We start from the raw sequence: 15713 nt of genomic DNA on the forward strand, positions 1-15713 counted from the left end.
GTTTAGGGCAAGAAAAGTCACTTTGGTTTTGAACTCTCATTAATATTTGAATGAAGTTACTCTCAACATTAACTCACCATGATATCTTGTTTTGAGAGGAAACTCATCTAATTACAGAGAATTACAATCTCAAAGCTATGTTAGGAACTTCTGAGGAAAAAAATATGATCTACTTGTGATGATCCTGTATTTATGTGACCTACTTTTCCTTAACCTGTTAAGTCTCTCTGCATTTCCCACACCCCAGAGAAGCTTGGGTCAGCAATTGTGGAAGTTACAGCACAATTTGGTACAGCATTGCATTCTGGTATGACCTATTGACAAAGTCTTGTCTTTGCTAACTGTATGACTATTCATTAAAAATACATTGGTCCTATTTTTCTGTTGAATGTCAGTATACAATGAAGACTCTATAAAAGGAACCTTTGCTCCTTGAATCTGAGGGACTGAAATCAAAAGCTTTACTGCTGTACTGTACAACATGTCCTGCTGATATCAAAGACTCAATACAAACTTAATTTTAGCCTTGGTGGAAAAGATTGTGTTGAAATCAGGGTGTCACCTGTTTGGTTATATCTATACAACCAAATAACAAAAGTCACCTGGGAATACAATACTGAGCCCACACTGAGCGCTTCTTACTTGAGGTATGTCTTACCCTGGCATCTGTGACCTTGAACTCTCGAAGGATGTACTGGGGCATGTTGTACTCGGCCATGGGGTCCACCACGAAGTACTGATACCTGGCGGAGCGCTCCGCTGGCCAGTATTGGTGACACTTTTCCTGTTTGAAGAGAAGAAGAGATCAGACCGAGACACAACACGAATTAATTAATCTGAGTGTTTATGCATGTGTGTTATGAATCCTACCCGTCCCATCTCTCGCAGCTTGGTCAACATGACTACAATGGTAGAGTTGTTCTCCCAGAGCATTCTCCAGAAGTCTTCCGTAGTCTCTGCAAGAGGGCCCTGCGTGGCGATGTAGGCTTTCTGTTGCCTGTAAATACAGTAAAACCATATTAAAACACCACTAACACAACTTCTTGGAAAAACTTTTTCCTAATAGTTGTTAAATTCATGAAAACTCTTGAAACATTGCCTTTACTGAGTAATGCACATTACCTTGAGTTAAAGTTATTAACCTCTTTGCTTAACTATTAAGTCTTAAGTTGCTAAAAGATGTTTCCTGGCAACAGAAATAAAATCACACACACCTCATGCTGGCATGCTTCATACTATCTCCCCCCTCTTCCCACCTGTATCCATCAATGAAACTGGCATTGATGTAGTCTGATCCTTCCAGGCCTCTGATTGGCTGCAGGCAGACGCGGGTGGTCTCATAGGGCATGATGTTGACCAGCCGATTCTTGAACTTGTTGCAGGGAAGGTTGGCACTAATGAAGCGCGACGTGTGGGCTTTGGAGTTGGCCAAACGCTGAAAGGGAAAGATAGAGAGATTAATGGATGAGGAGAAGGCACAGAAAGAGAGTGAGGGAAAAAAAATAGAGAAGAAAAAAAATTTACAGTGGTGAGGGGAAGAGGGAGTGGATTGGCAAAAGCCGTGGTAGTTACAAAGAGGAAAGAAGAGTCATGAAAAGAAAAGAGAGAGGAAGGAAGGGCAGGAGAGGATGATAAAAGGAGGACAGTTGGTGAAGGAAGGAGGGAGGGGAGGACAGGTGCGGAAAAGATAAAGAGAGCAGAATATAAATGACAGAAAGTAATAAAGCACACCCGATCTAATCTGATCTTTCACCCAGCTTTACCGATGATGGCACAACTTCAAAGGGACATTGTTTATCAAGAATATATTTATCGGGAAAAAACTCTTTTGCAACTTGTGTGGTCCTGCAGGGTCAGATGCAATGATGGAAAATATGCCACACACCCAGACTAACAAGCCTCTGGATCAAGACTGTATGAAACAGAAAACTCGCCTAAAAGTGGGTCACCAGCGCCTTTGATAATGGCAGTGTAGTTTGTGTGCATAAAACATAGACTCACATAGGGATGTTCAGCAAGACAAACACACACACACACACTGCATAATGATCAAAATGAAAAGCTGTACTGCTACATCATCATTGTCATAAGGACCTCAGTGGGAGTTTGTGGGTCAGCAAGTCTTATGATCGGCTCCTCTTGGCTTCAGTGTCTCAACAAAGAATTTGTGTGCGTGTGGGTGTGTATGCTTGCTCGTTAGCGTTTGTCTTCAAATGGAAGACACCCTACTTAGATTATTTAGGGCCTTTTTCTTTCAGACGAAAGCATGGTGCATTGAAGACACTAGCTGCCTTGTAAGAGGCAAGAAAGAGAGACGAGCTGCAACTGACCCCACTGAAAAAGTAGGCGGGAACAGTGATTTTATTTCCCAAACTCCTTGTCTCTCAATGGTAATACACAAAGTGAAAGTGTTTCTCTTTGCACCTTTGTGTGAACAGGGTCTTTCTATTTTCCCTTTTTCCCGTAAGAGTTGTCTCCTCTCTTTCTCCCTAATTCCCCTACAACACCTCTTTCTCTGTGCTGGTGGCTACTTGGAGTACGTCCAGCCCTTCTCCTTCTCCTCATCCTCCCTTCCCTTCATCCTTCGCTACTGTCCTCCCTTTGATCTATGTTTCACAAAGCCACCTGGAAAGGCTTGAGGTGGCCTGGCAGTGCTAAAGAGGCCCTCAGCTATACCACCAAACACCACAGAGGGTGAGAGGAACAGAGCCAAACCTGGCAACCTGTCATCCAGCAGGGCAGAGAAGCACCTCGGGTACCTCTGGTCACGGTTGCCAGTTCCTTCCCATTTATAGTACAGTATATCTGTTAAACTGGAGGGTATCTGACATACATAGGCATGTTACACCACAACAAGGATAATCATTTATGGTGTTATAGTCAGAAACAAGAGCTTACAGAAGTATGGATCAAGGATGCTTATCTTAATCCTAATAGGCCCCAACTAACCTAGTAACATAATAATAAACAAGAGATATATCATCAAACAAACATCTGTAAAATGGCTTGTAAACTGTCACCATCATTTTTATTTAAAACCAAAGAGCATTTTTGCCTCCTTGTTTGCCTTTGGATCCCAATTAAAACTCTGCTACTGAATTCCAAATCATTCCTTTGCAATTTCATTTCAGATGGATCCCAGTAGCCCACAAGCTCTTTTTTTGTGTAGTGATTCGTGTCCTGTATGTTTCTGAAGACTTTGTGCAAGTGGGTTATGTGAACAAATGTCTTCTGTGCATAAATCTTTCTCTGAACATGCTCGTTATTCATGAACATATGCTAGAAAGCCCTAGTCTGACAACTTCACGACAAGTCCCTCGTCGTGGTTCAGTCTCCCTGCTGAACTCCTGTGAATCCCACCAGTCACAGCTTAACTCTGTACGACGCTGTTTGCCACCTGAGAATGACAATGCCCTCCCACAGTCCCTATAGTGCAGCATTCTGTTGAATCACTTCCTTACTGCCAAGTTAGCATACAGTCGTCCCTTTATTCATTAGCCAAACGTTCCTCCCTCTACTCGCCCTGCCATCCACCTCCATTTGTCATCATCAAGTATTAATTACTTAGCTCCCCCACCCCTCTTCGCACACACCTCTCTTCTCTATCCTAACTGTAGTGGGGATGTTATTAATCCCTGTTTCGACTCTTGATGCCAGCTCAGCATTATCCCTGTTACAGATGGCGATGGAGATTCCATCACCATTGTGGCCTAGTGAGTTTAAAAAAAAAAAAAAACAGCAACAAAAAAAGAAACGGTCGAAAACACCAGCACTATTATTGTTTCCTGGCAGGGGGGGCGTGCTGATGAATGGCGATGGGAAGGTGACGGATGATTTGAGAAAGAGCATGTGTGCATTTCAAGGTCAGCAGATAGTGGAGCGCTGAAACTGAGGTGGGTTTATAACTTGATGATTCTTGAGATCTTTAATGGAGATCTATGCAAACATTGTGTCTGGCTGTCTATCCTTACCTACTGCTTTGTCATGAATTTCTCTTAGAAAGCATGCGCTCTCTCCCTATCAAACCTAAGCTCAAATCTATGCTGCTTTCATCCACAAATCCTTTGTCTTGTGCCCTGCTAGATTAAACCCAGTTTCTTTGCTTAAGCGTATTATTCCATATCTTCAAAAATGAACATTGCGACCAAACTGTGAAGGGCTACGATATTTCCATTTTCAAGCTTTGCAAAAAAAATACAATAATAATTCAAATGGTGTGTATCTAAGTGATTAAATTATTGAAGTGAGGCTTTAAAAGAAAGGACATTTGCTTTCTAGTCCATCTGAGATCCTATGACTTGGACAGCATATATAAACTGACAAATAGCTGCCATGTAACTAAAGCAGGTTTAATCTACATTCTACTTACCTGGAGATGAAGGGTGTTGCATTTTCATTAGAAGTGTCTTTACCTCGAATGCTGAACTTTAAGCTTACTATGATATACACTTTACTCATTCAGTGTTTGTTGCTCATAAAAACATTTATGAGCAAAAAACACTGAATGAAAGAGACATCCAACCTGCCTCTTGCCTAATGCCAAATTCAGTTTGTCTGAGATATAAGGATTTTCTGTAAACTGCATCCTCACTCAGCTGAAACGTTATTCTCCCAGTTCCTCCAATTAGCTATCGTAATCATTCATTTTGTGTCATTGGTCAAAAACTACTACTGTATGTGTTTGATCAAGTATAAAAATGCAAAGAAATGTATGATCACAAATCAAAAAGCAATTATTGCAACTCACATATAAGCACAGTGCAAATAATGATGAAGAGAAAAAATATGAAAGGCAAAGAAATTGGATTTGCATCCAAAATAACTCCCGGGAAGATAAAGCTGGCAGCGAGCCTCATTTAAAAGGCTTACAGTTGCTTAAGACAAGGTGACAACTCTCAAAACTTAGTGTTTATGTCCTCATTATTTAGTTATGATTAAGTCCAAAAAGTTAATACAGACACTGATCTGATTCGCATGTTGTTTATAACTGTCTTAGTGGGGTCAAAATGGGGTCAACTACAGGAAGTGGGTCCAGTAATTTACATGTCAGAACACAAATGCCAAACTTACTCTGAAACATGACACACCGTCATGGTTTATTAGTGAAAAGAAGAAAGAGACAGAGCTTAAACTCTGCCCACTCCCCTGTCATTTACGTCATAACAATGCACCAGGTTAAGTCTACTCCAGGTTAAGTTTAAGGTAATTGCTCCATTTCCCATACCTTGAACTCTAGCTCCATGCCAGTGACATGCTCGCCACTTTCCACCTGGGCCAGCTTCTGAATGTAGGAATAGAGGCTCCGGGCAGCCACCTCAGTGTTGCCGCAGGCCACCGCCTCCAGCAGTGCATCGTGAATGAAGCTGTACTGGTCCTCCGTCTGCACCATGTAGTTCCGCTGCGACCGCATCAGCGTCACGTGGCCGTAAATGTCGACCGTCTTCTCGTGCTTGATACGCTCAAGCATGGCGTCGATGACGATGAAGCAGCCTGTCCGGCCGACACCCGCACTACAAAAGCATTGAAAGAAATGAGAAGAAAGAGAGAGAGAAGATTTAAGAGGTCTGTTAAATAGAAATTCATTTATCTCTTACTCTTATTTCTAGTGTCTTATCCGCTCATGGTGCTGTGGTTATGAATAGTTGCTTCCCTGATACTAAGTGCTTGTCATATTCGTGTTGTAGGAATCAAATTGTAATTTACTGTTGTTCTAACTGCTGAAATATTAAAACATGAGGTGATTATATATGTCCAGTAATGCTTGTGGATTTGTTGTGGCATAACAGTTTAAATAATTGAGCAGGAGAGAAAAACAGAGAGATGTGATGATAGCTGGAGAGGGAATACAGAACTAAAAATGTCAGAACAGCAAGAGGACAGTGATGGAAACTGAGCGAAGCAAGCTGTTGAATATCAGTTTTATTGTGTAGTGCTTTGGTCTCACTGAAGTCGTCTTATCTTGACAAAAAGAAAGGTTTCAATTTGAATAAGCCATTCGAGAAATATCGCTTGTAAAAGGAGGAGGGGTTAAGGAGCAAAAAAGGGAGAAGCAGGAAAGATGGGAAGGGATTACTGTGAAGCTTTTCTCAAAGAGGGAAAAAAAAGAAACCGAGGTGGAGAGAATGAAAGCAAGAAGAAAGAGTGCCTTAAAGAGAATGATGATGTGACCAATGGAGAAAAGAAAAGCTGCATGTCTGGTACGAAAGAGAGCGTGTGTTTGTGTGTTATGTAATGTATAAAAGCAGATACACAGGGAGGAGCTCTGCCATTGTGTTTGCTCACGAGTATATACACACTCAGGGATACAGGCAAATGAAACAGGGATACCACTTCTATGTGTAGGGTTAAGCTTAAATTTTACCCTGTAACAACATGGAGCAAGTGATCTCAGAGCGTGAAACTGTCCCACTAACCAACGCAAACAACATAACATTATTACTGACCTGCAGTGGGCGATGATGGGTCCAGCATCAGGCGGGTTACAGGTCTTCACCCTACGGAGGAAGGCCAGGAAGGGAGTCGGGTACTCCGGTACACCGTGGTCAGGCCACGCCGTGAACTGGAACTGACGAACCTCCCGCTTCTCGCTAGAGCCATTCTGGATAAAAACAAAACAAAAATGAACACAAATGGTACATAAGCACTGTGTGTATGTTGTTTTAATTTAACCTCTAGGTATAACCCCTTGCTTTTAAATCCACATAATTTAATATTTACATGTACTTGCAACCATGTACCCCATGCTGAAACCATTGACTGGGATAGTCTGACTCAAAATTTCAGCTACATTCCCCGGGGGTGTGTGTTCCATACTTAAAATAGATTTTTGGTGCAGTTTCACTTAAGAGCATGTAATTTTCCTTTGGAAAACACGGTCAAACATATACAGCTGATCAGCTGATCAGATTGCTTTAACGTGATAAAATAGGTATGATAATTTCTATAACAGACAGTACAGGTGCTTATATCTCCATATTCTCATGTCACTGCAAGCTCAGAACATCTACAGATGCATGCAGCAAACACCCACATTACACAGCCGTCTGTCAGCTCCCATCTCAAACTCGACTCTCAATGCATCAAAGATAGAAGCTGCGATCCAGAGGAAGATTTTGAGAAGGATAAGTGAGAAGAAAGGGAAAAAAAAATTCTCCCTTGCATATTTCTGTCCTCCTCTCTTCTCAGAAGATCCTCTAATGGAGGTACTGTTTGCATTTCAATGCAGTGCTTCTGCTTCCCTGACAGAGGGACTTTTTTCCTTGCTGAATAAATGAATAAATGAGTGTGGTAATTAAAAGCAAACTGACCTACTTCTTATTTCCCTTGTTTTTTTTTTTTGTTTTTTTTTGTTTGGACATTCCCTGTTTCTATGTTTGAGGCAGGCTGCGTGGATGTAACTGGTGCTTGGCTGCTAGTTTTCTTTAAATTTCTTATTTTTTTGGGAAAGGATTTATCAGTAGACACAATTCTGCATCACTGCAGGACACACATACATATGGATAGGCACCATGGTGCTGCTTTGTATGTCTGTGTGTGTGTGTGTGTGTGTGTGCTGCCTGCTTCTGCTACCCTATACTTCACACAAATCCAACAAAAATATTTTTTCTCAGAGATATAAAGTGAAAACAGCTCAGTGAGAAATCACAGCAATGACTGCAGTTATGAGGAGGACGGAGAGGATAGATAGCGAAAGAATCATATTGGTGGGTTTGATGGAGGCTGAGAGCGGCTGAATGTAAATGGCCCTGAATGTCAACCAGCCGGCTTTAAAGCACCGTGGCCGCTGATATCTGTACCGTCTCCGCTTTGCGTTGGTGTTCATCGTTCTGCTGATGTGCCGGCTAAAAAGTCAGAGGTGACTTTAATGTGGTGCTATCTGGTTCAGAGGAAAATTCTGGAAATGTCTAATCCTTCCTGTGAAAGGTTTTCTGCTATGTGTCTTTTAACAGCTTGTATTACAACTTATGTTTGCATGACAATGAGTGAGTTTGCATGTAGATGTGCTGTTGTTTCTTAGTATGTTTTCTGTGTGTGTGTGTGTGTGTGTGTGTGTGTGTGTGTGTGTGTGTGTGTGTGTGTGTGTGTGTGTGTGTGTGCGGCTGTGTGCCTCTGTGTAACATCATATCTATACATATGTGCCAAGGTATGTAAATACATGTATTTTGGTTTTATGTGTGCAGCTGTGACAATATGTTTGTGTATGTGTCAAATGTTTTGAGACTCTGTGTATCTGCCTGCATGTTCAGTGTCTGAATTTGTGTGTGTGTGTGTGTGTGTGTACGCATGCATAGAGGCATGAGAGCAGTCTGGCAATTATGTATATTGAGTTTCTCTTCTGCTCACTTTACCTAAGTGCTCCAATTTGGCAGACTCACATAAACAGATGATCTATTGAGGGGGGAGAGCTGAACAAGGTGAGAGAGGTTGACTGAAAGGACAACGGGGACGAAGGGTTATATTCGTCTATATCTTTATATTGAATGGAAAAATAGAACACAGTTTGTACCATCATTTTTGTTATGAATTGGTCCTCAACAAGGATACTGTGATTCATTCCTATCCAACTTCCTAATAAATATAATGGCTGTATTTTATTTGCTTAGACATGCTTGAGAAATGTCCAGAAATCATCCTACCTTGTGCAAGGAGAAAGTGCGGACACAGAAAGTGGCCAGTTCTATGGTATCCAGCAGGGTCACTTGGGTCATACCATAGGTTTCTGTGCCGCGACTGGGCCAGTACTGGTCACACTTAATCTGGGACAGAGGAAGTTAGAGAGAGACACACAGACAAAGGTAATACGTCACATTCTATTAAACAGAACACGATCATGAACATAAATGGTGGAGAGCAAAAAATTTCAAATCATGCTCCCTCTCAAACAAATGCAGGCAGTCACGCATCGCTCATAAAGCAAACCCTCCTGTGGATTCAAACACCAGGCAGTGTTGACAGAAACACCAGGGTAGCTTCTCTCTATTTCACATCTGAGAAACAACACTGCGCACACTGAACGGATGTGACCAGAATGTCACTGCAACTCCACTCTCACTGCTTAATTTAATCAACCTTACACAAATCCTGCCTGCATCCATCACTAAATCAAAAATGTTTACCAGTAATGCAAAACATCAGCGTGCAAGGCTGTATTTGGAAGTTAAGGAACCTAATCACTTCATAATCTATTCTTAATTCAGCATCTGTCAAAATAAGAGCCTATTATAGTGTTATCATTTCCTCCTCACATAATGAACCTCCCATTCTTCTAAAACGTTTTTTTAGCGAGAGTTTTTAGTTGTTTCTTGTCCAGTGGTTCTACAGTATATCTGTATAACTGTATATCTGAAAATAAAGCACCAGCTTCCCCCAGCCCACCCTGCCAGGCCATTTTAATAAAGATTCATTCAATATGGGGTGTGACGCGCCGGCAGACATCAGATGAAATGTGACAGCTCGTGAGGGAGATGTGCTGCTCTCCAGCTTTCTCTTCCATTTCCTGCTCAAGCTGACACTCAAGTTCTACCGCCCGCTAATCCTGATCACGTTTGACAAGAGTGGAACGCGCATGTCAGGACGGAGGATAGGTAAACAACTGAAAGGGGATAGAGAGAGGGAAAATGAGTGGAGACACCTGGGGTGAGTGTGCCTGATGTTGACACAGGTTTGAGTTGACAGGATGAAACATCGCAGTTGGCTTTTTGACATTTAAGTCCACTCCTTCATAGTAGAGAACATTATCCCCATAGATCCATCCTAAGGATGCACTCCCACCATTTGGTTTTAATTTATTTCTTTTCTGTAGCACTTACCTGCATTTTCAGCTCATAATTCAGAGAAATGGGTCATATGGCAGCCACTTTGTTTACATAAAAGCTAGCTGTCTCTGTGGGCAAATGGGACTGATATCCAACTGTCAAACACTTAAGAGACTTTCCTAACAGAGCCAATGTTCTTTCAGCTGATTGAATATTATCGCAGTAAGAACTGCAATTATTTCTGCTACATTTTTCATTTTTAACCTGTTGCCTCTGTTCTATGAAACCTTCTCTGCTCCTTTCTAGAATGAGTTGGTGCGACACTTTCAATCTCAAGGACAACAGGGTGAGCCCCTTCCAGGGAATATGCTTCCAGCTAAATGATGTGAATGTATAAAAAGAAAACAAAAAACAAACAAAAGTGGACTAGTGTGATCACACCCTGACATCTTCCTTCGTGCTTAAAATAAGTCACTGTGCTCTGCAGGCGCTTCTTCCTCTAACTTCCACAATCAACAGATGGTTGTAGGAGGTACTGGTCACAGGTACTGCAAAAAAATTCATGGCACTCTGTTGCTTAAAGTTTAATTTAAGCTTCCTACACTGTGCAGTCTGAGAGCTAAAGCTCTCAGTGCTGCAGGGAACATGCAACAGCTTGTAGTTTCCACTGCAAATAAGGAGAGAAAACATAGCCAAGTCTGATACTCCCAGTAGATACACAGTCTAACCAATCAGATGTGCACAGGTAGACCATCTTTGAATTAACTCTGTTTTGTCACCCTCATCTGCTGCTTTCACCACCCCATGCAAATTTCTTCTCTGAAAGCAATCCATCCCAAGAAAATGAAGTCTGATTACCTACCAGTGACATTCAGATGTGCAACTGGGAAATCAATGTAAAGCTGTGCCATTTTCATAAGTTTGTTCTAGTACTTGGTCTTGTGAAGCAGTGATTTTATTTTGAGATTTATTTAAAAAAAAACACAATTTTAAGGTGGTTTGTGAGGTCACTACAGGGCATCTTTAAATATAAACCTGCCAAACGGGACTTACCCGTGACTTCTCCTCCAGCCTGGTCATCATCACCACAGTGGCTGCTCTCTGTTCCCACACCATCCTCCAGAAGTCCCCAAACGTCTCTGGTAATGGACCCTGGGTGGCGATGTAGGCATTCTGCTTCCTGTAGCCATCAATGTAGTTGGCATTGATATAGTCGCTACCTGTGATACCTAGATACAGACCACAGGAAAAGAGAAGAAGAAGCTGAAACATGGTACATATCACAGCTGTTCCTCCTGCCTTAATTCATCACTTTTCATTATGTTACTTCACTCATTATTTGCACCTCTTGTTATGGTGCCATCTGTCTCAATAATTCCCAGTTTTTTCACACATTGACCCTGTTCCCCAATCAATGAAGGTGTAAAGACTCTAGACTGGAAAAATAAAAGAAGTAAATTACTTGTGTAATGAGTCTTCACACCTCTTATCGATGAAACAAGTGAAAACTGGCTGAGATCAGTTAAAATTCTGGAACTGTCAAGAGACAAGTGGCACTGTCTTAAGATGCTGTAGACCATGTCAGTTTTTAGATTATTATTGGGTTATTATTCTTGCCCGATATTTCTTAGAGCTTGTTTTGAACAAAACAAGGCCTTGCTCCCTGCTCTGCTACTGTAGAGATTAAAAGAAACCTCAGTTGTTCCATTTAAATGGATTCAAATGCACCAACTACTTCACTGTCGCAACTTCCTGCACTGCTCTTTTATCATTTTCATTTTTTGTGCCTCTGTGGTTCTGCCTTGGTTTCTGTAGATATGGTTTAGCCTCCACCTGATTTACCACCACCACAGCTGGAAGTGTGCTGGAAGATGGAGGACAGCGAGGAGTGTATCAGCCACTCAGCCACCACAGCCGGGAGGTAGATTCAGCTACCATCCCTCTCAGCCCGCCACCATGCTCTGTTACACACCGGTTCCAATAAATCTAGCTGTAAGGAACCCTTCTGTGCTGTTGCATAGATGGATGTGTACTGGCAATGTTTTAATAACAAGGATGGTGGTATATAGCACTCGTAAGCTATATCACAAAATCCTGCTTCAGCTGACTGCTAGCAACTATCAAAGTATTCTGTGGCATCCTTTAATGTGTGTACGGCAGTAACAGAACACTTCAAAGCTAAAAGATGTAGTTCACTGCAAGGTTTCATCAGGACTGCTCACAGTAGTTGTGCAAAGTTGTGTAACTATGACACAGGTCTCTAATCTCATCATGTGTGGTACAAAACTCATCGAGCTCTGATCTGAGGGAATCTGAGGATGTTGTGGTTGTGTGGACTGTCCTGCATCCAAAGTCACTAAAGCCTCAGTAATTTGAAGCTGTTGTAGGAAAAAGCCAAAAATATAATCTTGCGATTAGAGTGTGTCTAACACAGCATCTGACAGCGATAAGACAGAACATCACCCATCTTCGTTTAACCGTCATCCTACAATCCAACAGTCAGTTGAAAAGAGACTCCAGTGTGGCAGCATCTGTGTTGGAGAGTCACGTCTCTTTGACTGACATCTCCTCACTCAAGCGACTAACACTGAAACACTTGACTGGGCTAATTTAAGAGAGGAGACGCAGTGAGGACAACAACCAGGGTGGAGAGGAAGAATAAGATAGAAAAAGGGGGGGAAAGAGTGAGAAAGACAGAGAGAGTGAGAGAGAGAGGTGGTAGAGAAGGTACAAAGAAGAAAAGAGAAGAAAGAAAAAGGAATGAAGGACTGAATGGAAATAAAGAAGAAAAAAGAAAGGTAAATGTCATTAAAACGGATACCACGTCGCACAATCCGACTGTGGTGCTTTGGCTTTAGTCATAGCTAAGTGAACAGAGAATGGCGGCGTGCATGAATTGTTCTACTGCTGCGACTAATGGCAAAATCACTGCAGTGTAAAATAGAAATTTCAGACTTGATTAATTTATGTATTTATGGACGAGGCATTTTTTTCCCCGGGATAATTTTGCTACGCATGTTGTCGCACCCTCAAATTGGCCTGACTATTGCGAGATGTTGAAATCTAGTTGGAGCAGTTAGCTCAAACAGAAGGAAAGTACTGTGGAGCCTGACACAACTGCAAGGACTTGGGAGCCCTTCTGGTGATGCAATGCCAGAGCAGTGTCAGCGGTGAAGGGTGACTACCTCTGACAATGTCCCTTGAGATTTAGGAGTCAGAGGAAGAGTTTTTCTGGCTCTGAGATTCCCAGAACTCTGTCTATGGGCAGTTAGAGGGAAGTCATGAGAGAGGGGCAGATCTGATGAGACAAATGGGATGGTGAAAACACTGGTTAAATTCCTGGGCCACTCTTGAGTGGGAGAGATGACTGGGTGCAAAGACGAGCTGAAACAAGTCCTCGCCTCACTCCACCAAAATAATATGAGTCCATAAACAGCTTAGCTGCTCAGGACCAAGATGAGCTGAAACAAGTCCTTCGTTTATGCCATCCTCCATTCTTTTCTGGTTAACTACCAATTCAGCTACAGCACTGTAATCCAGCCCAGTCCAGTCCTTACAAATTAGGTTTTTTTATCTATCCTGTGCTTTTCTATAGTGCAATAAAATCTAGCATTCTACTGTAATGATTGCATTGAACATATCTTCACTGTCTAGTTTCATCTGGTCTTGTCTACATCTGTATAATCCTAATTACTTAAACTGACTATGTAATTATGAGGATTTCCCAAATGTTCCACAAAGAGCTGAGCACAACTCTTGGGCGGTGAATGTGCAGAGTGTGAGGGTGAGCCTTACCCTCGATGGGAGCCAGGATGACGCGGGAGTGGTCGTAGGCGATGACGTTGGCGTAACGATTTTTGGGCTTGTTCACCTCCAGGTTGGAGTGTTCCCAGGTGAACTGCTGGCCTGGATCAATAGACTGATGGGGGCAGAGACAGGCAGAACATGCACACACAAAGAAGAAATCAGAAGAGCTGTGAGAGGAGCGGTGCAATAACAATACCAGCTCAATGTTATCACAGAAAGAAGAGAAGAAGAAGAAGAACGGGCAGAGGGAGAGATTGATTTCCCCAAAGGAAAAAGTACATGGTGTCATGAAAATTTGCTTGCTGACTGGTTTAAGTACTCACAGCAGCTGCATACAGTACTTTATCAAGATCATTAACGTAGCGGATACATAATGACAAATAACATTATTGATGAAGGCGGCAGCGACGGCTCTCCCTCCTGAGGGGAGGGTGTGGAGCGAGGCCCGACACTCGGGTGAAAGACAAATTCAGCCGCCTCTTTAAAATACAAGCAATCCAGATAAATATTCCGTTCCCTTGTCAGGATAATTAAGTATTCCATTACGATTCGTTGTTTGCTTATAGGCATCAGGCTCTCTGTTGGTGTGGAGACGGAGGCTTGAAGGATATTTGCAGTTAGGGCTTCGCCATGTAGGATGGGGGGCTGGAGAGAGACACTGAATCTAAATGAAGTCCAACTGGATATGTGAGCTAACAATTTGCATGTAATCATTATAGCAATCAGAGCTTCTGTCTGTTTTAGCCTCTTTCCATCTTTGTTTTTTCTTTCTTTCTGTCCCCCCCACCCCCCTGTCCCCATTTTCCTTATCTGCATGCATCTCTCCATCTTCAAAGTCTTCCACTTTTTTGTCCATACTTCTTTGTCTCTTTATCGCCTTCTCCATCTCCCATCTCCTCTCTGATGTTTACAGTCCCTCTCTATGCAGCACTCACCCACCTACTACCCTCCTATTTTCCATTTCTTACTAGATTACCTTAAGGCTGAATATGCGTGTGAGTGAGAGTGTGTGTAAGGATTGGGGTCACTTCCCAGAAACATCCCTCACTCCAAAAATTGAAAACCACAGCAAATGATATAAACTGACTTCATGATATTTTTTTAAATAGTTCCTGCAACAGCTAGAATCTCTTTCTCTTCCTCCTCCTTGTGATACATGATGACATGTTTGAAGATGAATGTCAAGAAGACAGGGCTTCAGGACATAGCTGCCAACTGCCTGACAACAGACAGACAACAAACTCTATGGCTTCGGTATCGTCAGGTAAAACTCCAACTGCCTTTTCATTGCTGTTTGTACGTCAGATTATCTCCTCTTCATCTCCGCTCTCCAGCTGTGCTGCTCTGTGCTCTCTCCCCTCACAGAATCCTCATCATTAACCAAGCCTCCCCATCTCATCTCTCTCTCTCCTCTCTCCCCTCTTCCTTCCATTTTTCCTCCTCCCTCACATCCCGCTTGGCTAAAAACCAATCAGTCAAAGCCCCGTAGAGCTGCGCTTGGCAAGCTGGGGCGCCCGGACGGGCAGCCATTCATCAAGAAAATAACAAAATTAAAATTACACTTCTCTATTTAATTTGGTCATTTATTTTTCCTGGGGGGTGGCTGTGTGAAGGGGCAGAGGGACAGAGAGGGAGCGAAAAAAACCAAGCTGGAGAAGAGATGAGCAGGCGGTTTAATGCTCTCTCAAAGCCAAATAATTAGAAGTTGTAGTTGTAGCAAAGCGTCGACTTTGGCATCGTGTCTGTCGTCTCTCTTCCCCCCCGAATGGAACAAGCTTGTCCATTTGGTACACAGCCTGGATGTGGATTTATGAATAATAGATACCCAAGAAATACTGGATGGCTATGAGAAGTCATTATCCACCAACATCCACCGGCAGGCATGATGACGGCAATCTTTGCTGGTGTACACTCTTCCTACCTTAGCCTGGCGTGCAGCGAGGCGACAGGCACAGTGATTTAGGGATGGCGAGGAGGGGATATTGCTTGTATGCAAACGAGAGCTGATTCAGCGCTCCTGATTTCTAATCAACTCTGGTGTCATTTATAACCACAGCGGCCTCAGAGCTCAGACAGCTCAGTTACCCCTACTACACACACACACACACACACTCACACAAGCACACAGGCACGTGCAGGCACGTGCACACA

The 15713-nt window shown here is 42.6% G+C and overlaps 1 protein-coding gene across 3 annotated transcripts in view; it reads right to left on the bottom strand.

Annotated features, from left to right (window-relative positions):
- Nucleotides 1-15713, bottom strand: part of ptprsa (protein tyrosine phosphatase receptor type Sa) — a 223589-nt gene that overhangs the window by 9687 nt on the left and 198189 nt on the right. For all 3 annotated transcript variants that reach the window (XM_041039589.1, XM_041039590.1, XM_041039588.1), the window contains 8 exons: nucleotides 13551-13674; nucleotides 10809-10984; nucleotides 8637-8756; nucleotides 6444-6598; nucleotides 5225-5510; nucleotides 1257-1435; nucleotides 871-997; nucleotides 659-784 (listed from right to left, as the gene is read on the bottom strand). In XM_041039589.1, coding sequence (XP_040895523.1) covers nucleotides 659-784; nucleotides 871-997; nucleotides 1257-1435; nucleotides 5225-5510; nucleotides 6444-6598; nucleotides 8637-8756; nucleotides 10809-10984; nucleotides 13551-13674 — 1293 coding nt within the window. The remainder of the gene's footprint in view (nucleotides 1-658; nucleotides 785-870; nucleotides 998-1256; nucleotides 1436-5224; nucleotides 5511-6443; nucleotides 6599-8636; nucleotides 8757-10808; nucleotides 10985-13550; nucleotides 13675-15713) is intronic.

Source organism: Toxotes jaculatrix, chromosome 6 (genome assembly GCF_017976425.1).
Source record: "Toxotes jaculatrix isolate fToxJac2 chromosome 6, fToxJac2.pri, whole genome shotgun sequence".
Classification (NCBI taxonomy): domain Eukaryota; kingdom Metazoa; phylum Chordata; class Actinopteri; family Toxotidae; genus Toxotes; species Toxotes jaculatrix.